Raw genomic sequence first — 26895 nt, forward strand, 5'->3', positions numbered from 1 at the left:
TAAAGTGAGTGAATGTAACAATTTAGAGTCCGTTTCAGCTGGTCCTGAAAGTTATTAGTGTAACTACTTTTCCAATTTGTGTTTTTATTTTTGAAGTATGTTTCTTCATCTGGCCTGAACCCGCATTTCACAGAGAACGATTTTGATAAGTAGCAGTGACCAGTGTCCTGGCCCATCTGAGTCTGTGGCCTGGTCCTTGCCCCACCCCCCACCCCTCCCCAGTGTGGACCGGGTGCTTTCCCTGCCTGGGAGCATCTGTGAAACTGGAGCAGTTTCCCAATGAGCCTCCCACCCTCCTTCAAACAGATTTGAATTACGTCATGGAACGCGCGCCTCTGGCTGGGGGGGCTCTCACAGGACCCCTTTGCCCCGTGTTTCTCTGCTGCACTCTGACCGCCACCACCCCGTGTCCGTCTTTAGTATCAGGAAATTCTCCTTTGAGGGATGCAGGAGACATAGACTTTAAAATGAAAAGAGATGGCTGGCATTTTGTCTGTGAGATTAAAATCTCTCCCCGTCCCTCCCCCACCCCATCTTTGATGAGTGATTCTTTCCAGGCACCACTGAGATGAGAATCCACTCCCTGGTTCAGCAAAGTCCACGTGGGCTGGCATTTTCACAAGTGAAATAAATTATTCATGGGTACCACCCAGTGCTCCTTAGTTTTATGTTATGAGGAACTTAACAGGCTACAATATCAGGTCTTAAATAAAATTAACTGTCCGTGCGAAGATGTCACATTTCCTCATTTTGTTTCTCATCCGTGTTAAAATGACATCTTCATCAAGTCATCTAGTCTGTAATTCATTAATTTACTCTTGGTATCAGACTCTGAAATGAGGCCCACATTAGCATCATGTTTTATACCAGGATCTTTATAGAAAACCCATCCAGAATCTTAACTATCTTGGTAAATATTCAGCCACGTTGAGGCAGTAGGCTTTCCTTTCCCTGAACACTGCACTTTAAAGCAGCTGTCACTATACTTCACCACCGCAGCCTCCAAAAAAGTGAGGAATGAATGACTCAGAAAACTAACAACCGGAGCAGAGTCCGCGATTTTTGTGCCTCAAACTCGGAAGTCTGTTTTTACGAATAGTTCTTGTTTGAGACAGTAAAACATCATGCCTTGAAGTGGGCCTTGCCGAATCTTGCAGGCTTGGTGACATGGATGGCTTTCCTGAAACGGGCTGGGCTGAAGCTGATACCATCTTTTATTTTTCGCTCTTCAAGCTGATAGGACTTCTGTGACCATATTACAGGACCTTTATCGAAGACTCGTTATATTATCTCGTGTCTTGTTTCTGTTGAGAGGATTTCATCGCACCCCCCCGTTTCCATGCCCTTGCCATGTAATGCTGCATGTAATCCTTTGAACTTGGCAAGATTTTATTTCACTCCCATTTCCCTTTGTTTTCCTTTCCTCTTGGAAGCCTTTCTCTACTGATGAGAATTTTAAGTTTATGATTGCTAACCTCCCCCTCCTCTGAATGAACAGAATGCATTCAAAGAGGACAGATAGGCAAAAACTAAGAAACATTTTGTTCACATTTCTTTTTTGTTTTTTTACTTCTTAGGGGATTTATTTATTTTTATTTTTATTTACTTTTTTTCCTGCTTTGACCCCCTCAGTTCCTTTCAATTCAGTTGTATTTTCCAGCAGTTTCCAATTCTCTGAATTGGAAACAAAGCCTTAATAAGAGTTCTAGTTAATTTTCTGTCTTGTAATTACCGATCTCATTTTTCTGATAATTGGCCACAGCAATTATATGTATATTTACTAATCACATAGGGGCTGTGCGATTGTGTCTATCTGCCGCCATTGACAATGACACGCACATCGCAGAGGTGCTTTTATCGTCGTCTTTTCTCCACTACATCAAAGCCATTTCCTCTCGTTCTCAATAATGAATACATGCATGCATTTGACACAGTTGTGTGCTGGAGAAATTGTCTGGCTCCCACCAAATGCTGCGTGCTCTGAGTTTCTTGCCTGCAGCGCTGGAAGGTTGTATGTAATGATATATTGCTCATCCAAATGGCCAAAGCACTCCAAAGCACAGTAAGATTAAAATAAGTCATTCCTTTGTTAATTTAAATAGGTGCATGTATCATACTTTGCAGGGCACTTTGTGTAGGGATGTCAGGGAGGAAAAAAGCCGCCGAAAGGTATTTTTAATAGCAAATGAGAATAGATGAGAATGGAGTCATTTGCAGCTGCCTACTTTATGTGGCTCTCTTGTTCCAACTGTAGGTCTAATGAGATGACTGTTAAAGTACTCTGCAGTGTAATTTCATTACATCCTGAGCCGTTACACTATAAACACAGTGGCGCTCTCTGTCATTCTTGAAAAAACTCCTAAATTCTTAAAGCCTTCCTTTGCAAATGGTAATGGGGTTTGCTCCCTGTATTACGCAGTTGTTGTTGAGCATTTGTTGCTGTGTAGTTTTCTGCTCTTCAGAGTGGCGCTGCCTCCTCCCCAGTTCTGTTTGGTGGTCAAGGTGGGAGTTTTCCATTATGTCCTTAACGCACTGCCTTCCTCATAGGTCGGGTTTGCCTAGACAGGCAAACAGACTGGAATTCTTTTCCAGAAAACAGCTTTCCCTAAAAGCCTTTACATTAAATATATATATATATATCTGGCCCAAATGATTCTGTTAGGGGCAAACGGTTCAGAGCAGTTGAATATATAAATAAATGTAAATAAAAAGGAAAGTGTAAATAAATAGCAAATCCAGTAAAAGAAACAAAGGTCAACACAAGAATAATTTAACAGCTCTTTGTTAATTACAAGACCATTTGTGTGTTACTTAAATAATCATTAATTTCTCATTTACACTTTCGTACCTTCTTTCCTGCCCTGTGGCTATCATTGTCCTTTTTTCACCTCCCCTCCCTCTTTGTGCTCCTGTTTCTCACAACTGTAAAATGAGAGGGGCTTTAAATTTGGCATTTTACCTAAGCATTCGGAAGAGGGTGTAGGCAACCTTTTTAATTGGATGAGGTCTTATTTTTCTTCCCACCAGCTGGTGAATCTTTGTTATATATTCATCTTTCGACTGTTACTTTGGAGGGGGGAGGAAGGGCATAAGGAAAGAAAAGGAATTGTTGTGACTTTTGGTGACTTGTTTTTCCTCCCTCCCAGGATTCGCCCGTCCTTCCGGTTGGAGAGTTCTCCGAGCCATTTGTACATTTCATCACTCAGTGGTGAGCCTGTTTGCAGACATGCCATGCCCTCAATGTAAATGATACATGCCATTAACTCGGACGCTCCGTGAGACCTTATGGCTCTCCCTGCTTCCTTTTGGAGATGGGAGGGACTCCAGGGCCTTGGGCAGATGGGGAGGCAAAGCTGAGGAAATTGTTCAAATTATGTAAATGTTATTTACACAAAGGATTGTACTTTAGAGACATTTTCTGTTTTAATAAACTGAGAATCAGGCTACTTCTTTGAGCACAGATATGTTGCTATCCATTTTTTTAAAGAAATACACAATTTTATAGCCCCCACTGAGCAGAGATGTGAAGCTTATTTTTATTAATGTAACCTCAAGTTACCCATAAAATGGCGTGTCACTAAGTGGAAGCAGCATAGTTTATTAATTTATTGGATTTTCAATAAATAACTTTTATCTGTGGTTGTGTTTTAAATGTGATACTGATGTCCCATTTTAATGAATTTTGATGTTTGAAAGACGATGAAAACATGGTTCTATTGGGTCCACTTGGACCATTAAGGACCTGAGAAGAACCACAGGATTTAGGTCAAAGGGGCGCTCAGAGTCTCCAGGCAGCCCCTTGTCATTTTATACCTGAGGAGACAGGCGTTTTTCTGCCGAGGGTTCTTTCTCAGCCTTCTGCCTTTTTCCTCCCAGTGGAATGACTTTTTCTTTATTAGCCCTCACATCACCCACCTCTCCCCCATTCGTTTGGCAGCACTTCCGGGGCCTTGGAAGGCCTGGTTGCTCCACTGCCCACCCCGTGCCCTCTCCCTCACCCCAGCACCGGGAGAGAAGGAATGGGGGGCAGAGGGGCAACCACCCCAAGGCAGGAGGCAGAGCCCGCTGGAAATGACGTGGACATGCCGGAGCCCCTCCATCACTACCTTCACTTGTCTTTTCCCTTCACCGAATTCCTCACGGCATCACCCCTCCCAAGTCGTGTCCACTGGTAGTCAGTGAATCCCTCGTCCTGCGGTGCCACAAAGGGTGCCGAGCCAACATGGTTGTACGCTGTCCGCATCCTTCCCCTGTGATCCATCTGATGATCGCGCTCAAGTGAAACCAAGGAATACCCCGTAACGTAGACATCAGGCTTTCTCACCTTTTGACTAAGTGTAATGTGTTACCTCTTAGTAAAAATGTCTTACACAGTTTATAGTTCGTAGAAAAATATGTAGAGATTTTTTCCTCTGACTTTTAAAATTTTATTAACACTGTTTCTATTTATTTAAAATACTTACATAATACTCTGTAAGTTTTAAAAACTGTTTCACTCTGCAGACATTTTTTTCCCAAATTATGCCATGTTAGGTAAAAGATATATGTTGGGTAAACACTGGAATCCTGACTTCGTTAATATTACAGCCATTATTCAGAAATATTTATTAATCTTACTTTCTTAGTTTCCCTTGCATGAAATTCCTAGAAACATGCAGAAGCACATCCTGGGAACACCCCACTTTGCAAGGCAGAAATTGAAAAACAAACCGTGTGATTCCTAAACTGCCTGGTTGGGGCATCACTGGCTGCAGAGCTGCTGGATTTGTGGCGGGAAGACCACGCACGCTTCTCTGTCCCGCTGTGTGGTCCAAGACCAACCTGGGGGCGGGGCCCGTTCTGGGCAGACAGGAATAAAAGCAGATAAGGCTTTGCCTTCCCCGTCCAAAAAATTAATCAGCTGTTATGTAAAAGTTTTATGGAGACAGAGGGAGGGATAACCTGTGTTGAAATTTCCACAGATGTTAAGCCGAAACAGAAATGATAGTGGGTAATAGCCTTGTTTTCCCAAGAGATACGGCTGCTTTGGAATGTCAGATTAGGGCTGTAACCAACTCCACCGGAGAGACAGCTTGAATTACTCGCTAATGGATGCAGGATTTGAGAGGTGCATATGGTTATTTATAGGGAAGGCGAATGTCCTTGATACCATTTATGGTTCATAACTAGGGTTCTTGTTTACCATATGATCATTAAATCTCTCTACTTAAAAAAATACTATCAGCAAATGCGAAGATTGTACAAAGGTCAGAGGTTGCCTTATAGAAAGAAAAAACGTCCATGTGATTTTCTAGCAGAAACAGCAATCTCCCTTCACAACTTCATCCCACAGACACACTGGGTTCTGTACAAATAGTCATCTCAGCCTCGGTGGGGGCCTCAGCACATGGTTAAGTACATGCTGCAGGTACTAATTATACCTGCGGCATGTAAGGTAAGAAATATTTTGCATGAGGAATGTGATTCGTTAAGCAGTTGAAACAAACTTAACTTTCCCACAGCTGTTTAATGAATTGTCGACTTGCATTGTAGCCAAAATAAAGCCAAGATAATGTAATAATAACCCACTTGTAATTTTGTAGCATTATATAGATTCCTGAATGGAATCTGTATGAATTTACTTAAATTCATTCTTTATCTGTATTGCCAGAGTAATTTTTAAAAAGTATTTGTATTTTTGATTCTTGAGATCCCCAAAATCCGATTAAAGGCCAAAGTAAAAGGAAGGGAGCGCACGCTGGCGCGGGCACGTCCCAAAGCTGCTGGCGCACGTCACAGCGAGCGAGTCGTCATCTTTTTGCTGGTGGAGGGTCTTACCTTGAGTTTATATAAAAATGCAACATCTGTGAAACGCAGTAAAGCGAATCACATTAAAACGAGATGTGCCTGTACTTTGGCCAAGAATTGAACATGATAAATTTTAATAACATCCCAGTTCCAGGGGAAATAGTCAATGATGGAAATTACAGCATCAACTTAGAAGTGATAGAGATAATAGATGTTTTTTTTCTCTTACAGCATGCGAAAACAGCCAAAAGAAAGGCCAGCACCTGAGGAATTGATGGTAAGTAAATTTTTTTTAGTTATAATACGTTAGGATTCTCCATGTATATATCTGTGCTTAACATTCTGTTAAAAGGACCAGGATGGAATTTAAAATACCCACAGGTTCTGGAGATGCAACAGTATCTACTTAATTTGGGTCAGTGCATTTGAGGCTCAGCTCCTCACATAGCGGTGTTTACTTTTTAAAAGCCCACCACCAGTCTGACAGCGAACGCAGAGCTCTTTTCCTTTGCCTCCCCTCAGGGGTCAGAGATTACTCCAGGCTGCACCCCCGTCCCGGTTTGCTATCACAGCCTCTCTCAGCACTGAGCATCCGTCACAGAGAAGGCAGGCAGCATCCGAAGTTTTTAGTGCAGCCCTACAGGAAGTTCTGAATGTGGCGCGGAGCCCTCTTGGATTCATGTGGAAGGAAATTAGATTGGCTGCAAAAGATCGAGCTAATGGGAATCTTTGGTCTTTGCTCAGAAAGAGACACGATAGGGCTGTTGGTGCTGTGTTCTCAGCGCCAAGGCTGCTTTCTTTGATTGCAAGTGACAGTTTTTAGTCCCGCAGGGAGGAAAACAGAGATGCTCCTGACAATTCCCAAACGGCCGTCTCTTCAGTGCAGAGTGTTGGTTTGACAACGCACAAGCCGTTAGAGTAACATTAGACTCCAGCGTTAGTAAGTGATTGAGTCTACTCGTTCTCGTGTTGTGCGTGCCGTTGCGTCTTCGATCATCGCAGTCAGAGCACATTCCGACCAGTTTTCCTTCACCACTTTAAACAGTAAGCATTTTAGAGGTAACTGGTTCAGAAGTCTTCCTCCTTTGTATGCCATCCTAATGAACACCTCAGCATGCAAGCTTCTGTATCTGCAGCTTTTAACCCCAAATAAAACAGTAGTCTGTGTCTTTTTTGTCATGAGTGCTTTCCAGAGAAGTAGTTTTCTCTTTCCTGTCACCCCTGGGGCAAGATTTCTTTTTTCAGGGTAGTTTCAAGTTAAAGAAAGTTCACCCCTAAAACCTCTGTGCTTTGTAGTTGTACAGGTTTCATGTCTAGAATAAACTGCTCTTGGTGGGGGTAGAGGGTGTCTCTTTGACGGTTGGGAAATCCTTGGAGTTAGTCACATTTGAGAAAACTTGGAACAGGTTCTAGAGATGGAGGCCCATTTACCTTGTACATTATTGCGCTGTGGCTGGATAGCTCGGCTATTAAAACAAAGGAATAGGGTTTCATAAACCAGATAATGTTTGTAGGTGCACTGTTTGGTACTGCACTGAGTTGGCCGCTTATAAATAAAACATCTGCAGGTGGTATATGCAGACGTAGGTACTGGTAAGGGACATCGTTCTAGGGTGGCAGGTCATAAAGATAAGGTTAGTGTGGGTACCTCCAGTGCCTTAAGCATGTGGGGGGGGAGAGAGAGACAAGGGATATGTACTTCGATATATCTCTTTACAACTATACACCCTGGTGTGTGCTGTTCCACATTTTTAATTAATAAGTATCAATAAATCAATAAAGCACAATGAAAATTCAGTCACAGGAAGCACCATCCTATACTTAATTTAACATTATTTCTAGTGCTGCTCACAGTCTGACTTAAATGAATGGGCTCTCTCAGGTGTAGCAGTAGTGACGCTCCCCCTGGCTCAGAAAGGGCTCTGTGGGGAGGTAGGAGACAGTGAGTGTGTGTAAGGCCCAGTGGTCAAGGAGGTTGCAACCTGCCTGCTTTGGGTCCAAATAGTGGGCTCATAGGAGATGGGAAAGAAGTGGACTGTGTCTGGTTTGAAGAACCTGGGTCACATCCTAGGGACCCAGTCTTAAGGAACCAGTCTCTTTATTCCTTCTAGCATATTAATGGCTTTAATTTTTCCTTTCCCCTCTCTGCCTGCAACTATTTGATGGTGCTCCCATCTGGAAGCTGAGAGCATCCTCTGGAATGCATGAACTGTAGAGCCCATTTGTCACTGTGGGTGGGGGCCTGCCTTTCACAGAAAGAGCAGTTTATCTCCCAAGCGCAGTAACTCCAGGCAGCAGGGTACCAATGTGGTCTGCACAGCGTGGGCCACATCGGCTGTGAGACCTGCAGGATTGTCAAGGTTTCCCTATGGGCCTGTGTTTTCCAAAGCAAAGGAAGAAACTCGGGTGGGTTGCGGGGAAATGCTGAGAGTTACAGACTCACCATCGGGGGGACTTTTTCATGAACTCCAGTGTGGCCATGAGCACCGGGAAATGCAGCGATTCCCTGCCTGAGTAAATCTGACTGCAGGGAGGTGTGCACTGTGCACACAGTGGGTACTCAAGCAGTTTTTGTTATTTGGTTTGATGGGATCACCTTATATCCAGAATACCCAGAATTAAAATCATCGCCTTTGCAATTTTTGACCATGTTAGTCTTAAAGATAAAATGTGCAACTCAAGTTTAGTCTCTCAAGGCCACTAGAATCCCAGCTTTAGAACAATCTTGGTTGTTTAGCTGCTCAGTTTTGTCTGTATGGCGTGGTTGTTCCTAAGATGATTATCAGTTTTTATGTTCTAAGTGGAAATATTTTGACACTGGACCAAGACACTTCCTCAGCACTTACATTTTGGGAAGGCAAGGGCTTGTGTGCACAGGCGCACTTTTCTGGCAGAGTCATCAAGATTGAGCTACATAAAGAATTTACTGAGAAGTTTTATCACCAGGACCCATACCATCTTGAGAGATCTCAGAACTAGGTACACAAGTGAATTCAGCAGATGTTTGCACACCATATGTGCAAAGTCTTATGCTAGACCCACAGAAGGTACCGAGAGCGAGCCGAGTGCATGCAGTCTTGCAGGGGACACAGCAAGTATACAAATAACTCAGTGAAGTAACTGTCGTGACGAACTGCAGAGTGCTGTGGCGATCCATCTGGGGAAATGGGAAAGCTACGTGGAGAGGGTAGCCTTGGAAAAGGGCCTTTGGAGCTTGGGTTGAATTTTAATAGAGTTTTCAGGAGGACATTCTAGGTAAAGCATGCGTGTGCAGGAGCTCCAGACCTTCAGAGCAACGTGAAACCTCTGCTGTCTGCTGGGCTAGAGATCCCTTCAACATTGGCCTCATGGAGTCCCACACCCACAAAGCCGGAGTTCAGACAGGCAACATGCTCACCCCCCCAGCTGGGCAGTCTGTTCAGAAATCTAATTTCTTCTGGGAGGAACCCTGGTGTCCAGGCCTGAACACTTTGAAGACACACAACCGCCCACACATACCTTGTTCCACAACTGAGTTCTCTGGGGTAGACTCCCATTCGAGTACAGGGAAGTCCTTCCTCCTTGGAAGGATCTGGCCCTTCTTCAGTTCTTTAAGAGCTGTTACCCAAATCAGCAGTCAGCTTTAAACCTAGCACAGGAACACCAGCTGCGCGGGCAGCAAGGACGTTCGGCACACTGGCACAACCAGACGGGCATCCACACACACCCCTATCTGCTCCTGAGAGACAGGTGCCATTTTGAAAGAACCCACTTTCAAAGCACCCTGACGGGTGTTGCAGAAACACACTGTGTCAGCACCACCCCAGCTCTGTGACCAGGGGTCCGGCAGACCTAGACAGAGTCCTCAGGCTGCAGCAACTCCGTGGAGGAGTGGGTAGAATGTTCAACAGGCTTCAGACAGCCGAGCAGGGATGGCACTGCTCATGTGAAGGGAAAAAAAAAGACAAAAACAGCCTGTGCCAGTCAGAGAGGATTGGTGAAACTGCAGTGAGAGAGGGGAGGGCGATAATGCAAAGGTGGTAGAGGAATTCTCCCAAAACGCCTGCAGTCAGACTGAGGGAAGCAAAAAAGTAAAAATCAGACCCTTAAACTCATGGACAGAGACAGCCTAGGTGGGAGCATTGAGATGGAGAAGTTCCAGTCTGGTTTTGCTATTCAAAGTACAGGTTTAAATATTTTTAGATAAAAGGGACAGGACGAGAAACATTGTTTCTCTCCTGAACCACAGAGAACCCCTTCTGCAGAATCAACCTTCCTTTTGGATCAGGCTGTGACTTTGCAGGGAAAGCCTCCAGACTTCCCTCCCCGTAGCAACTCCCAGTTCCCTCCCACTGCAGTGTCTTCATCTGCAAAACAGGGGTGGACTAGATCCGCAGTCCTTGACCTGGGGTCTGTGACTTCAGGAAGTCTGTGAGAGGCCCTGAAATTACATCCCAAATTCTGCATGCATGTGAGGATTTGCATTTTTTTCTAAAAAGAAGGATTCGTGGCTGTCATCAGTTTTTCAGAGGGGACCATGACCCTGAATGATTGTTAAGCTCCCTCACTACCTTCCTATTCTGTTAGAGCTGTGTGGCGAGGGCCAGACAGTGGGCAGCTCTGGACAGAGGCACTCCCGGGGAGGGAGACTTGCTTGGTGTGGGGGTAGGAAGGGAAAGGCCTGCTCTTTGGGACTGGGCAGTGCTTCCCACCGGCTGTCAGGAGCCCTTCAACCTCCCAGCCCATCCTGACTATGGGCCTTGCCTTGAGCAGGGAGGGTGTGTGGGCCGAGAACACCTCTGCAGTTACAATTGGGGTGCAGAGTACGATAGATCCTTATATGCATTTAAAGCATTTCCAGTAGCTTTCCATGTCTAAGCTCTATTTAATGGAATCTATGCATAGTAAGTAATCAGGTCAGAAGAAGCAGCACCCGGTTTGAGATCAATCGCTGGCTAATACTTTATCTAGGCCACTTTATTATCTCATGCTGATCTGATTCCCGTTCTCCTCCGCCTTTGTAGCATGCACTTTGGCTCTGGTAAAAGTACGTATCACATACATATTAAAAACATATACCCATTCTATCTGTATGTAAATGGGTGAGGCACAGCTGGATATTGCAGAGGAGTTTGATTTACTAATAGTTATTATCTGTTCTGGCTGTTCAGTGGCAGAGAGAATTTCCGAGAAACAAGCTGGCGCAGAAATTGTCTTTATGCTATGACTACACTGCATTAGTAATTGTTTAAAAACATGGGTTTCTCCTTCGGTTCTAATAATGCCCGTTATCTTGTGCATTTCCTTGCTCGGTCTGGAGTAGGGTGTCCTCGTTTAGCACTTTCTCGGGTTTGGGTTTTCGTTCAGGCTCCTCCGAAGAAACACAGAGTGCAGTTTACAATGAGAACCTGACGTTTGACTCGGAAAGCAAGTAAATTGTGGGGCTGGAAACACATGACACAGACGGGGGCCTTGGGGGGGTGTCAGTTACAAGCAAAGGAGCACTTTCAGATTTTTTCCCTTCTAAACCCAGCAGCTGCAAACTCGACGGCGTCTCGTTTCTCAGAGAAGGCTTTATGTGTGAGAGGTGGTATTGTTTGGGGGCTAATAACACCAAACTGCTCCAGAAAAATCTGTTTAAACATTTAATTACTTGCAAAGAGATGTTAACTTGTTTAACTCCTCTAAATTAAATTGTCACTGGTAGCTTTTCTGCTTATCCAAACCTGATTGTAATTACATTTTCAGATAATTTTGTTGGTTGTTCTCTCAGTTAATCAAAGTATGTGGTAAATTGAACATCTACATGGTCCCTTTTAAAAACTGGAGAACTCACCACGTTAGAGTTTGTCCCTCCACTCAAGTTCCAGTGTGGCTGTTGGCCTTGCACCCAAATGGCTTCGTTCACCTCTGTTAGACCTTAACCTTCTGACCCCTGTGAAAGACAAAATGCGCTGGAAAATCAAGGAAATGGTTTTATTCAGTCTGTGGCAGTCGGGAGAATGTTTGTTCATGAAGCATGTCTCAAAGAAAGGAGTGGAGCCAAGGTTGTGGAGGCAGGTAAACAAGGAAGTCAGCCAGTCCTGGGGAGGTCCCAAGGAAGGGTGGAGAAGGGTCCTCTGTCTGGGCGACCGGGGTGGTCCTGTGTAGTCGACAGAAGAGTGGGCAAGTCCTGACCTGCCACTGCCTTCTGGGAGCACAGAGGCTCAGATAAAGCCCAACAGCACCACCACCTTCTACTAACTGGAGCGAAGATGCATGACATCTTTTATTTGGGTCCCGTTTCTGTTTATTTGGGTCCCGGGCCCACACGTGTCCTAAGCACAGTGTGAGGACGGGCACAGTTCTCCAGCTCCCTGGCATAGTGTTCATGGACTGCTGTGTCTTGGCTTTCTCAGATACTGATGATGGTTTAATAAGGAGTTTTGAACTTGGTTCTAATTGATTACATTTAGCTGTTGCCCGTGTCATACGGCGCACATTTTAAAATAGACTATTAGGGCCAGAATCACACATGTGTCTCATTGCCCACCCTTAAAGATAATTTTGCTTTTGGTTATTCATTTGGAGCTGCAAATCAGGTCATTAGTATGACACCCAGAAATTGCAGGGAGAAGCCCTGGCTGGGATTGTAACTTCAACTAAACGTTTCCTTGAGCCACCAAAGGCATTGCAGAAGCCTGGGACTCCACAGAGGGGCCAGTTGACAACCATGTAAATGATTTTCTTTTTATTATTTCCAAGTTCTGAAGGCCATTAAAATCATCTGTTTATGTCTGCTTCCAAATAGGAATCCACTAGTAGGAAGTTGACTTTAGCTTTTTAATTGCACATAATTACAACAGCAGAATCGCTGTCTGGATGCTTGAGATCTCACTAAATCAGACAGCTTTAATTTGAATTTTTGATGACACGTTAGCACTTCAGCAAGAACAGAGAGATTATAACCCCAGAAAACAAGCTTTGTTTTTCCATAAACATGACTGCTTAATCTTTTCACAAGACTTCAGCAAATAAATGTGTGTGAGTATTTATATACATGCACATAGCGAGAGATACAAATAGATAAAATCTGTCATTCCTTGATCACGGCAATCTGACAGTTTTAATTTCCCAGTTAAGGATAACTTTCTTCCTCTATCAGTCAAGTCAGGTCTCTTAACATAGTGATGATTTGCCTGTTTAAGATTGCGGTTTTTTGAACTCCTGCCTGCAATGCTGCTTTCTTCTTCTCCTGGGCTGACTGTCATCCTCCCAGCATCACGTTTCAAGGCACAATGAGGCTGGATAACTGCAACCTCAGGAGTAGTTTGGTTACCTAGGACGCAGTAAAATAGATCGATCAGGTCGCTCTTTGAGGCTGCACCTCATTCACAGGGGGCTAAACTGTGCCTTTGGAGTCCATCGGACATTAGTTCCTCAGTTGGCACTCCGTGGCTCCTGGGCAGTTTCTGTTGTCCTGGCATGGCCTCCTCTCCCCTACCGGTGCGGGTCTCCGTCCTCCTCCCACAGCTCTTCCCCGCTCTTCGCCTTCACAGTGCTTACTCTCGCCTCTGAAGTCCTCAGAATTTCTTGTCTCTGAGAGCAGCACCTAATTACGTGAATTACATATTCATCTTATATGTACAAGTGGCTTCATGTAGTACAATGGTTTCTAACCCCCGCAACTCATCAGAATCACCTGAGTAGGTTAAAAAAGAAAAAAAAATGCCCAGATCCCAACCCAGGTCACGGAACCAGGGAGTGGGTACTTTTTTACTTTCTAAAGCTCTGCCAGTAGTTAGTTATAAGGAGCCGGCAGAGGTAAAATTCACCGACTTAATGCCCTTTTTTACCAGTTAGATTATGAGTTCCTTGGAGGTCGTTCATGATCTCAGAACTTGCTGCCTGACTTGGTTCTGTGCTACTGGCATTCAGGTGAGGCCTCTGATCCAATTAAAAGAAGAGATGTCACTATTACATTTTCCTCGTGCTATTCTCGCTAATCCATTTCAAAAAAACACCGCACCAGGCATTGAACAGGTCAAGACAAAGATACTTCCTTGTTCTCCAGAAACTCGCAGAGTAACTAACACTCAGGAGACCAACTGGCAAAGAAGCAAGCCACCCCTGGGCACTGCCACGCTCAGTGTAAGTTGGGATGAACACACTAGAGTACGTCAATGGTCAAAGGTTTCTGTTCAGCTTCCTGTTAGGAGAGATCCTATGGGTAAAATGATTTGGTGCCAAAATTAAAGAATTTCTACAATCTTGCAGTGCTTGCAGGGATAATTTTTCAAAGTATTTATCAACCAGTACAGCTTGGGCCTGACCAATCAGAACAGGCAGGTACCTGGAGTCGGTTGTTCCACCCTGGAAATCTGGGAGGAGCAAGAAGGTGTTAAGCAGGTGTTGCTCAGCAGCACCTGTGTGGCCTTTGGCTTGCTTCTGGCCACCGTGACTACCAGAGAATGGTAGTCATCACCAACTACCATGACTCCAGTAGTTGATTCCGAATCAGGAGGTCGTCGGAGAGCCAAGACCCAGAGGAGACCACCTGGCCGGCACCATCTCTGCCTGGTTAGATGGATGGCAGGGGACCCCAGGGTCTTCATCTAGCAGCATGTCCGATGCATGCCATCCTCCCCCCAGCTCTTCGGAGTAACGGATTAGGCTGAAAAAGACCAGAGATGTTTAGCCATTTATCAGAGAAATAGAAAAGGATCTTGAAGCCTGGTCTCCGTGATCTGGGAATTGCTATTGAAGGCAGCAAACTCGTTTTCCTGCAAGTACACTCCAATAAATAGATGCAATTCTTGTCAATAATTAATGAGTCTAACCAGGAATTTCAAGGGCTGAAAAAATCTTAGAAGCTTCCTATTTACAGTTGTAACCAGCTGGATTTGTTTAATGGGTTGTTTGCTTTTTAATTTGTAGCAGTTTTGAGAGAGACCTACGGGGACCATAAGTCTTGTGGCTTCAGTTATTCGGGGGGCCAGATCTGCCTGCAGATAATTTGAGGTTCACTTGGCCATTTGGAGACTGCAGAAAGGCAGCAGAGACAATTGGGCCTCCTGTCCTCTACTTAATTTTCAAGATTAGAGTTAAACATTAGGCCTTGGTCTACCGAGAGACATTTGCCGGAGCATGGACTAGTTTCTTTCCAGTATCCTGGTTTGCCGTTTCTCTGTTCTCCTAATAGAAATGGTCACTGATTCTAAGTAGGAGAGTAGGTACCGTTTATTTATTCATGCAAAGGTTCCCTTGACACAAATAAAAATGGAATTTTCAAATGTAACCCGATTAACTCTTAATTGTATACCAATAGCCTGCGTGAGTCTCAGCTCCCTCCAAAGGCTTCTGAGTGACCTGCATCTCTTTTAAACTTGGGGGGAGGGGGATTCAATTAATAGCAGGACTTTCTAATTGTGGGGTTGGTGTGGGGTTGGTGTGGGGTTGACAAAAATGTGTATAAATAGGGTGCATTTTTCCACTTAAGAGGGCTGTGCTGAAACATTTTTAATTGGATTTTCATGGTGATTGACAGCATTTGATTATGACAGTAACTTTATTTGGCTGGACTGCTTTAGCCTCTTGTTCAGATTTTTCCATCAAAGCTCCTTTTTATCCTCTGAATCCCCAGTGGAGCAGCAGTCATTGTGGAAGAGCCTTTTAGCACCTTTGTTGTCACCATCCCTGGTGACGATTGGGCCCAGCTGGTAGTAGATAAGAAAATGTCCCTTTCACAAAGAGGCTGTGTCTCCCGCCTCCACGGTTTCAATAGTTTTAAGAGCCCCCCAAACCTGTTGAGGATTAGAAGTAGCTTTAGATGTGAAATGAGTGTTAAGTATTAGTAATCGGGAGATTAGGGCCCCAGGGACAATGAGAGATAAACAACTGCAATTAAGGCAAATCTGCCGATGTAAACAAAATTTAGCAGAAACAGATGCCCTAACCATTTTGGGGGATTGATTTGAGGGCACCAAGGAATCGATTTTTGTCTTGTTTACACTTTCAAACCCCTGTGATATCCTGGAAGGCTAAATATTTCATACAGCCTGATTTTAGTTAATTTTTTTTTCCGGCGCCTCACAGTAGGTGCCTCTCTTCTCGCAGTGACCAGGCCTGAGTTTATTCAGCGTTCACAGGGAGCGGCTAATTGTCTATGAAGGGCCCCCGTGTTTAAATGGGCTTGACAGGAATTTAAATTTTGTTTCAATCAACCCCTGTGCTCACAGCCTGCTCCAGTTTCTAATTTTTAAATTAAACATGATTTTTTTTAAGCCACAGTCTTGCCTCTGGAATACTTTGGTGAAGGCCAGTCGGCCACCCTGGAATGCAGTGTCTGCAGGGCCTGAGGCTGGAGAGGTCTTTCTCCTAAACAAGCTTTTCCTCCCCTGTCAGGGAGGTCAGCGGAGCTCTGGCCAAGCACAGTCCCCCCGCTGCCTTCGGAATGGCCCCCTCCCCAGCCCCCCTGTGCAGGCGCCAGCGCTGCTTCATCTGGAAAGTGGGTTAAGCACCAGAGGAAGATGCAAGGATAGCTTTTAGGCAGCTGGCTGAATTACAACCCACTGCAGTGCAGATGAGGTTTTCAGTCGTTTCTGCTGTTGTGAGACAGGAGAGAACATGCTTTGAGCATCACGATGTGCATGTTGGCATGCACTCACCATTTTTCATTTGTCACAACCTGGGCAGAGCATCCCATCGGATGCTGAGGAAGCTGCGTGTATGTCAGCCCTGAGTACTGACCTCAACCGGCTTGCAGTCTAGCAAGGAAGGTGAGGACCTAAGCAGCCAAGCACGGGATAGAACGTCAGACTCGCCAAAGGCCCTCGCTCACTGCTGCCACCTTTGCCTGCCCCCTCCACCTCAGGGCACTCCTTTCCACACGCCCTGTGCTCTACCTTTCTAAGGATCCTCAAATGCTTCAGACATTCTTGCATGATCGTATCTCAAGTGCTTGTGCTTTTTCCTTGCCCTTTCCTCGTGTCCACGTGGTGATCTCCCACTCAGCCTACAAGACCCAACTGACTCAGCCTCTAGGAAGTACTCCCCAGCGTGCTTCAGTAGGGCTGATGATCTCCTGTCGTTAACTCATCCTTCCTCCAGGAGGTACCTCCATTGGTGCCTTTTCACCTTTGGGGCAGTAGCTTGTTTGCATAACCGGTAGCAGCACATAGATAAGACCAGGAGTTCCTGGGGGACAAGATCACGTCTTATTTATCTGTGTAGCCTTAGTGTATAGTCTGGTGCTGAGCCCCGTGTGGAAAGCTTGAGAAAGAGTTACTGAGTTGAAGCGATGTGGATTTAACAAGTTAAAAAAAGTCCTGGGAAAGGCAGGATTTCTTTCAGCTAGAGTTTCCTGCAGAGACTTTGTGAATGGGGTCCCAAATGAACCAGGCCTCACGGGACAATGGTCGGGTACTTACGTGAGTGTATTACTTCCCGCACCCAGTGTGAGGCACGGCTTGGACCATAAGGAAAAGTAGCAGACCCTCCACTGTCCGCCCTGGCCAAAATCCATACCACAACATTTTCTCTGAACGTACTAGAAAGAAATTGGCATAGCAATTGCACGCAACCTGGAGCTGCAGGTAAATTCAGAAAGTCTTCTGTTCTTTAACCTTTAAAAATAGATTTATCACAGAGAAAAAGATTAAATAATATTTTTTAAACACTGAGCTTGTAGAGTTTTTTCAAATAGTTATTTCCTTGACCTTCTGCACACAACCACTATGAGGGTTTTTCTTATTCCCATTTTACCGATGTGTTAAAATGGAGCTTAGAGGTTGATTGACACATGCCTGGAGTCACGCAGCCAGGAAGAACGTGGGCCGGTTCTGCCTTCCCTCGGAGCTATATCTGCTGGTGCTCAGTGGGCAGGGCATTGCTATGGTGCTTGTCAGAATTTCAGTTCAGACCGACTATTTCTTGCAATTAGAAATAAATACAAATACCCCACAAAGAAACCTGTAGGGTCGCAGTGGTCAGAGCTTGTGATGCCAAGATGCCCCTCTAGGGTCTTCGTTCAGCTCACTCCTTATGGCCCTCCGTGCAAGCAAACCAGACAGGAAGAGAAGAAGTAACCACCAGCAGTGTGCCTATGTTCTGTTAGCTGGTTATCTGAGGGGAAGCTGTGAGAATTTTTGTTACTATTGTTTTGGTTTTGTCGACTGCAGCAAACACTGAGGGTGGAATGTGTCCTGTCTGCCCTTTACCCAGCCATAGACCTGCTCTCTTTCCACTTCTGCCATCATGGTGATGGAAGTGAGCAGCTTCCAAGGCATTTTGTTCCCTGCATTTGGGAGAAATTTGTTTTCCAGCAAACTTCACTGAGCACATTCTATATGCAGAATACATTGCTAGGTGCTATAGTTAATACTACCCAAAGACGGCCTTGGCCGGTATAGCTCAGTAGATTGAGCTTGGGCTGCAAACCAAAGGGTAACAGGTTCAATTCCCAGTCAGGGCATATGCCCAGGTTATGGGCCAGGTCCCAAGTAGGGGGGGCACATGAAAGGCAACCACACATTGATGTTTTTCTCCCTCTCTTTCTCCCTCCCTTCCCCTCTCTCTAAAAATAAATAAATAAAATCTTTTAAAAAAATACTACCCAATGACAGACCAGAGACTAGTGGTGGTACCTGAGCACAGGGTAAGGAGTTTGTGCCAAAATATAACTCGAGCCTATCTCAAAGCGTTCTGTTTACTTTGGCTAACTTTTTTTTTTTTGTAACAAAACTTTCTCGGCGAAGGAAGGTATGTGCTAATGTGCATTGTGACATGGCTGCTTATCTCCTTGGAAACCAGCAGCAAACAGTTCCAGGCCCAGCTGCTTGAGCTGCACAGCTGTGGGGAGTACAAAGCTGATCAGACACTAACCTACCCTTCCAGAGCGTGCGGTGAGGAACTGAAATGTTTATGTAGCCACTGAATTCCCTGCGGCCAGCAGGATATAAGGTACCAAGAAGCTGTTCAATAAATCTCTTTTGAGATGATTAAAAAGAACCATATGAAAGACAGCCTACAGAATGGGGAAAAATATAATTGCTGATAAGGGGTGAACATCCAAAATATGGAGAGAACTGATACAACTCAGTAGCAAAAAAAAATAAGTAAATAATCTAATTTAAAGAAGGGCAAAGGATCTGAAGAGGCATCTTTGCACAGAAGACATGAATGGCTGACAGGTGAACAAAAAAGTATGCAACATCACTGATCATAGGGAAATAAACCACAAAGAGATACCACCTCATCCCTGTCAGAATGGCTATCATCAAAAAACCACTAACACATGTTGGTGAGGATGTAGAGAAAAGATTGGAGCCCTCGGGTACTGTTGGTAGGATTGTAAACTGGTACAGCCACTCTGGAAGACAGTGTAGAGGTTCCTCAAAAAACTTAAAACAACTACCATGTGACCCAGCAATTGCACTTCTGGGCATATATGCAAAGGAAAGGGAAACACTGTCAGAGAGCCATCTGCACCCCCGCGTTTACAGCACCGAAATTCACAGCAGCCAAGTTAGGGAAACAACTTAAGCCTCCATCAGTGGATGAATGGAGAAAGACATTATAGGTGCGCACGTGCGCGCACACACGCACACAGTGGAATATTGCCTAGCTGTAAAAAAGAAGGAAATCCTGCCATTAATGAAGGATGGACCTTAACATTATGCTAAGTGAAGTTAAGTCAGAGGAAGACTAATATTGTATGATCTCACTTACATGCAGAATCTATTTTTAAAAACATTCATTAAAAAGGCGGTTACCAGAGCAGGGGGGGTTGGATGAAGGTGGCCAGAAGGTACAAGCTCCAGTTGTAAGTACTAGGGATGTAATGTACAACAGGATGGCTATAGTCAGCTCTGCTATACAGTGTATTTGAAAGTTGAGAGAATAAAAAGAGTTCTTACTACAAGGGGAAAAAACTGTCTTTGGTATCTATGTGAAATGATGAAAGTTAACTAAACTTGTTGTAATTATTCCACAATGTATATAAATCAAATCTTACACTGTGCACCTAAAACTTAAAACAGTGCCGTATGTCCATTTTACATCAATAAAACTAGGGGGCAGAGAGTTAAGTGAAATAGAAGCCAAACTGGGGAGTGCCTTAAGAGACCTGTGAACAAAGTAGTTGGGTCACACAGATTAGGGAGCCCAACAGAGGTCGGGGTCCATCGGGAAAGCAGACCGAGGCCGGAGGACAGCCCGCGGGGTCCTCGGGACGGGAGCGGTGGGAACGTAGGCACAGAGCCCCAGCCCCACTCCCTCCGCAGTCAGGGCGGGGGGCTGCAGGGCAGGGGAGGTTTGTGTCCGACAGCTGGTGGGACAGACTCTGTCCCCTGTGTGTGACGTTGAGAGGCTGAGGATGGGCTCTAGGGTTTGAAAATGAGTCTACCGTGAACACGAGGCAGGAAGCAGCATGGTAAACTGGAGAGAGCGTTGATCTGGGCATCAGAGGACAGGATTTCAAGTAAAGTCTCTGCCCCTAAGTAATTGGGTAATGGATTTATTTAGCTGACCTGAGCCTCAGCTTCTTCATCTGTAAAATGGAAGTAGTGGCACCAACCTTGAACTTTTTTTTTCGATAAGTTGATTAAAGTGTTCTATAAACCGTAAAGGGCTAGACGTGTGGAACACTAAATCATGGCCTCTTTGCATCATGATGTTCTCGCCTAATGTTCTGGGCATTTCTGACTAGTAACTTCTTGGAAAATAGATGTGTTTAATGTAGCTGAATGTGACTTAGAACGAAGTATAAGAATGTTGTACGTTTGCAGCTATTTTCCAAGAAATCGGTCATTTCTTAGGGGCGGACGGACCTTTGTGGGTTATTCCTCCCAGACATTAGAAAGCCTTCCCATTTTGTGTCTGTCCCCTGTTATCGAGCATCTTTTTGGAGGGAGTTACTGTGAAACAGTCGGTTGTTCGACAGGTGTTTGTTATCTGCCTCTGTGAGGTGCTGTGATGGGTTCAAATGAAACAGAAGGAATGCCAGGTCCTGAAGGAGCAGACTAGACACCTTGACAGGAGACATTTAAAGAAGGCAGGATGGGCTGTGCGCTGCTAGCTCGCCCCCTGTGATAGCTCAGTGGTCAGGGAGGCAGCTTGGCTTTAGCTGGACCCGGGCAGTGGTTAGAATTTGTCTGAAGACAGAAATTGGAACGTGGCAGCCGAGCAGAGTCAGCTCCTCCCATCCCTCCCCCTCTTCTTGACTGGCTTCTCGTCTTCAGATGCGTCACTGACTCTCAGGCTCAGATTCCTCACCTATAAAAATTGGGTCTCGCGAAGCAGATCATTTAAGTAAAAGTGTGTTATGCTTAGCACAGTGTCTGGCATCAATAAGTACCCAATGAATGGCTGGCCATCAGTATCATCATCACCACTGTTTGTAGCAACAGAAGGTGTTCCAGGAAGAAGAAACAGCACAAACAGAGACCAGAGAAATGAAAGGGGTAAAGTTAGGGGGCGAGGCGGATCCAGGGCCTGGCAGGGCTTTGCACACTAGAGAGGCATGCAGCTGTGAGCCGCTGTCACTGGCCCATAAGCAGGGCAGTGCCTGCACCAGGGAGACAGGTGGAGGACTGTCTCCACCCACTCCCCTGGACCAGGTGCTCTGGCTAGAACTGTTTATGAATAGGAGGTCCTGACACTCTGGCTCTTTCTGAAATTCCATGAGGGTCTCCAGCCAAACTGAGTTCAGAGCCTGTCGCTTCTCGGCAACATGTCACTTGTCTCTCTTTCTGCATCTTCTTTTCAGTGTCCTTTCTGTCACTCTCAGGGAAAATCATTAGTATGCTAATCTAGCTAGCCGTCATTTTAACACTGACCTTTGCTAACCTGCCTTTGCAATTTCAGGAACTATGTTTGACTTCTCTGAAAGTAACCTTAAATTGTGGTCTTGTAAGAATTCCAGAGCTGTATCCTTCACTCCTTCTTCTAATGAGGTTATGACCAAATGCTCATTATAATTGCTTTAGACTCCTTTTAATTTTCAAGCTTATTAATCATAAGAAGAGTTATTTAAAATTGCATAAATTAATCTTAGATTAAAAGCCCATCAAAGCCTCGAAACAATTAAGAATAAGTAGGATTTCCCTGGGGCAGCAAGTTTTATTTTAATATTGTAGTCAGGTGGATATCAGAACCTTGAAGTGTGGTAGTGATTAATGTATGCAAAATTTAAATGAGATTTTTTTAAATGGCAAATCTAAATCACATATTGACCTAACTGCAGGCTTTAACTGCATTGTCTGCCATATATTTAAACTGTTTACTAATCAACATTTTAATTACAGTGTGTGCTGGCAGACCCTAGGACAAATAAAATCTAGCATCTTAAAATGTCGCTATAAAGTCTGGTACCCGAAAAATCACAGGACTGTTTTATTGGGAAGAATGGAGGAGTGAGAAGACAGAGCTAACTCTGCAGCGACCAAAGACTTGGCACACACAGGCCTTACGAGGGGGCTGCCTGGGGCTCCCACGATGCTCCCAGGCCCCACCCCCACCTGTGGTTCTGTGGTCGGCAGCAGCGCCTCTCCACGGAACCTCAACTGCGTCTGCTTTGAAGCCGGTGTAGTTTTAATTAGGGAAACATTTCCCTTCATGTGTTTGAGCCCTGCTTGCCAAGTGTTATTTACTTGAACAGTGTGTAGCCCTGGGGTCCCTAAGACCCCCTCCCCCTTGGAAGTCACCAGAAATTTGATTTCCAGAAACGTGATTCAACCTCAGCCACCATCGGCAGCCTTTCGTCTGGCCTCCTCCCCGACTCCCTCGATCACTGCCTGGTTAGGCAGGCTGTCCCCAGCATGGTAGCTGTGGGTTGCCTCAGTTTGGAAAGAAGTTCCCTATTTTACACACATTCTGTTTCATTATTGAAGGGAGATGGATAAGGGGGTTACCCTGAACAAATTCTTTTGCCCCTTGAAGCTTCCGTTTCTGCTTCATGGGGAAGAGGTCATGGTGTCCAACTTACTGTTTTGGTTTTTGTGCAAATACCAACAAGATGAAGCACACGAGGCACTTGGCATGGAAGTTAGGAAATAAGAGGTTCCCTCAAAATGTTTGCCCCTGCCTCATCCCTTTCTAAAAGTAGTTTTTAAGTTATTTTTAAGCATTCAAGTGGTATAGAAGGGTATGCAATCAGTAAGAAGTTAATCTTCCTCCAACCCCCGTCCTGGCCTCCAGCCCTGCACTCAGAGTTAGTTAAGCACTGTCAACAGTAGTTTGTGTTTTCGTCCAGAATTTTTAATGTTACTTTCTATACCTTGCTTTTTCACTTACATCTTTGAGAATTTCCCATGTCATATGAAAGCCTACCTCATCCTTTCAAATGGCTACATGGTATTCCATAACACGAATATGCCGTATTTATTCAGTTGGGACCCTGTCATAGAACCTTCCGACCATTCCCAGATCTTTGCTGTTAAGACAGCAACCGTTCCCATCTGTATCTGTCTTTGTGTGCTGGCATGAGAATGCCAGTTCCCCTCACCTCTGCAATGCTAAATTACCAGACTTTAAACTTTGCCAATCTGCTTCGTGATAAGTGGTATCAAGCTGTCAAGCTATAGTCTTAATTTTCTTTTCTTTTTTTACTCTAAATTCCTAGAAGACTGTTCTAAGAACCTGGTATTTGTTTTTAAGATTTTATTTACTTATTTTTAGAGAGAGGGAAGGGAAGGAGAAAGAGAGGGAGAGAAACATCAGTGTGTGGTTGCCTCTCATGCGCCTGCTACTGGGGACCTTGCCCGCAACCCAGGCATGTGCCGGACCGGGAATCGAACTGCTGACCCCTGGGTTCGCAGCACACACTCAATCCACTGAGCCACACCACTGAGGGCTGTAGTCTTAATTTTCATTCTCTTATTAAGTATCAAGTTGAATACCTTTTCATATGTTTATTTGCCATTTCTTTCTACACACTTTGCTCATTTTTCTGTTGGTTAGGTTGTCTCTTCCTTCACCTTTTTGAGCCTTAATTTCCCCACCTAGAAAGTGAGGGAGGTAAACATATGATCTCCAAGGCCCTGTCTGCCTAGCTAGTCTGTGGTCCAGGTTAAGTGTCCTTTGGGCAGCTTTTGCGCTAGCAAAGGTGCCCGTCAGCTCGTGACGTTGCTGAGCCAGCATTGAGGTTGCATAGCCAGTAGCTGAGGGTAAACTGCAAGAGGGCTGTTTTCTTCTTTTGTTTAGTTGTGTGTCTTCCTCTCAAAAAAGCAGGCTTGGAAATTACAAGGCAGAGAGCCAGGACTGAACTTCCTTTAAAGCTGCCTGTAGACATCAGGAATATTTATTTTCTCTATTTGTTTTAAGCCTGGGAAGACTGTGTGGTTTTCTCGACACTGTCCTGATGGAGCTCTGACCAGCAAGCGTGCAATGCCCCTAGCCCTAATGTGCCATTAATGATAGGTTAATGTACAGTATAATGTTTTGGGGACTACGGGTTTATTACACTTCTGAGTGTGAGGTCTTTCCACAGAGCGCCCAAGGTCCCATTGCATTATATCATGCAATAAAAACACCCTTTTCATATCACACACTAATAAACTGTATTTGAAATGCTGTCCGAGGGCACCGCCGACTTGTCCATGGTTTGTGTGCGGGTGCAACAGTTGGGACGCCTTTTTCCTGTTTTGTGATTTGGTGACACGGAATTCAGAACCCAGGGAAGACTGTTCACTCTTGTTTTAAAAGGGGGAGCAAATTGGGTCTTCAGGCCTGAGGCTCAGCGGAAGCGCTGTTCAGTGAGTGGTGAGGGTCCGTAGTTAATACATGGATGGCAAGGCCCCCAGTTCTCCACTGCCCATCTGACCACACGGCACACAGCGATCAAGAGAGCTGGTCCAGAGTCTTCCACACTGGGCAGCACATGTGTGTTAGGCATCACACAGTGACCTTGGAAACAGAGTGTGAGTCCTGCCAAGTGCAGGCCATTGACAGTCATGACTACGGAGCCACTTCCGTGATAGCCTCTGTGCTGGGAATTTCTCATTCACAGCCCTCCTGTGGGGCAGGTGCTGCTCGCCTTGTTTCACAGAAGACAAAGTTCCCAGAGCCAGGGGCAAAGCTGCACCCCGGAAAATGGAACTGGAGGGTCAGAGGGGTGGCCGGCCGGGGCAGGCATCCCCTCTTCAAACGCGTGTAGCCCTGCACTCTCGGGAGCCATTCAGCCCTTCCTGTGAGTCATTGAATCAGGTGGTTTTCTTCTCAATAGTTTGCCGGCAGTGGCAGCAGCTGACTTTGAAGGTTGGGAACCTGGAAAAGGAGAATCTTCTACACTGAAAAGGAAGAGGGCACCAGAATTTAGGGACGAGGCAAAGACTGGGATTGAATCTCCTGTTCCATACTTCTGTCCAGGGCGGACCACAGGACCTGTGCTTCGTTCGGCAGGGGCTGCTTCTCGCAGCTGAAACGAGCAGGGGAAGAGGGACAGCGTGAGGTCCAACAGCCTGGGCTCAGGCCGCCCCGCAACTTGGGCCAGAGCCTACTTCTCACAGCCTTGGAGTTCAGTTTCCTGTTTGTAAAGTAGTGTCTACTTCTGACAGGGCTGGGGATTGTATGAAATAATGCAAGTAAAATACCTCATCAGTCCCAGGCACAGGGTTGGTGCTCACACTGTCAGCTACTGTACTGCGGTTACTACCATATTATAAAAAAGGACACAGGCTTTGGAGCTGATGTCCAGTTTGAGTCCCAGCTCTACCTTTGCCAAATCACTTAGCTTATTTGAACCTCATTTTCAAATTCACAAATTGGAGGTAATAACAGTAATGCTATCCAGCTACTTCTTGTGGTGGGTTATGACACTTGAATTAGGTAATGGCCTTGACAGTACTTTGTGGACTCAAAAACCCTACTCAAGTGCTGGTATCTGTAAATATACATGTTTCTGTCTCCAACATCAAGCTGGATTATCTTTGAATAAATACTGTGTTGGCCAAAAAGTCCATATGGTTTTTTCCATAAAATAAATGACACATTTTTCATTTTCACGAGTAACTTTATCGATCTGGATATTTTTAGTATGTCAGCTATCTTCCACATGGTAGAATGTTGGTTGTTCTCAATTAATGTCTCAATTTGATCACTATCAACTTCAACTGGTCTACCCGACCATGGATCATTGTCCAGCAAGAAATCTCCAGCAGAAAACTTTACAAACCCCTTTTGGCACAGTCAGTCACAGAACCTTCTCCATACACTGCACAAATCTTTCTTTGCATTTCAGTTGCATTTTTACCTTTCTTAAAGTAATAAAGCATAGTATGCCAAAAATATTACATATTTTCTTCCATCTTCAATATTAAGATGGCTACACAAAAACTCATTAATTTTGATCATCTTTTTAAGGCACTGATATGACACTGATATGACACTCACTGATAGGACAACTGTCACAGTACAATCTAACAAAATTGTTTCAAATGAAGTTAAAGACAGGTAAGTGCTACTGGAGCCATCTTACAGAAAAACTAAACGAACTTTCTGGCCAAACCAATAAAAGAACAGCTATTAAAAAGATTGATCTGTGCCCCTCACCACCAGGGAGCGTGCCTGTCTTGGACAAAATGTGGACTTAGAATAGCACAAGTCATATAAAAGCACCGTTGTGTCCCACGTCTCCATAACCAGAGAGCAGCAGAGCGGAGCGCGAGCGTTGTCCTCTCACCTGAGTGGGTGCGCGGAGAGCCAGTACCTGCTCGAGGCAGGCAGTATTGGTTAGGACAGTGACGGAAAGGCCGGAGGCCCGTGTTGAGCAGTCGAGTTGGTCTGGGGAGCCAAGATGATGGGAAGGCAAAAACCAGAAGTTGCTGAGACTATCCTGCAAAAGAGTGGACCTTTTTGCGCTAGGCAAAGTTCCCTTAGTTGTTAGGAGAAAAGTGTTTAAGTTTCAAAGATAATTAGTTTTTCTTTCAGGGTTATAGTGTTGGACTAAATCTTTTTGTTTCCAGATGTGGGGACTTGAGAACACTTAGGTGAGCCTTGCAGGGGTTAAATCGGTCTTTAGGACTACCAGGACTCGAAAAATGTTACCCCGTGTCAAGAAAACCAGAAGTGACAAGTTCATTTAAAAAGCCCGGTTTGTCATTGTTTATCTAATTTTCAGAGTTGACACAGAAAATTAAACCAGCTGACACTCAC

At 45.0% G+C, this 26895-nt stretch overlaps 1 protein-coding gene across 2 annotated transcripts in view; it reads left to right on the forward strand.

Annotated features, from left to right (window-relative positions):
- Positions 1-26895, forward strand: part of MAP2K5 (mitogen-activated protein kinase kinase 5) — a 264505-nt gene that overhangs the window by 224675 nt on the left and 12935 nt on the right. For both annotated transcript variants that reach the window (XM_037054214.1, XM_037054213.1), the window contains 2 exons: positions 3147-3208; positions 6019-6064. In XM_037054214.1, coding sequence (XP_036910109.1) covers positions 3147-3208; positions 6019-6064 — 108 coding nt within the window. The remainder of the gene's footprint in view (positions 1-3146; positions 3209-6018; positions 6065-26895) is intronic.

Source organism: Sturnira hondurensis, unplaced genomic scaffold (assembly GCF_014824575.4).
Source record: "Sturnira hondurensis isolate 20B ecotype Veracruz unplaced genomic scaffold, ASM1482457v3 Scaffold0008196, whole genome shotgun sequence".
In the NCBI taxonomy this organism is placed as follows: Eukaryota; Metazoa; Chordata; class Mammalia; order Chiroptera; family Phyllostomidae; genus Sturnira; species Sturnira hondurensis.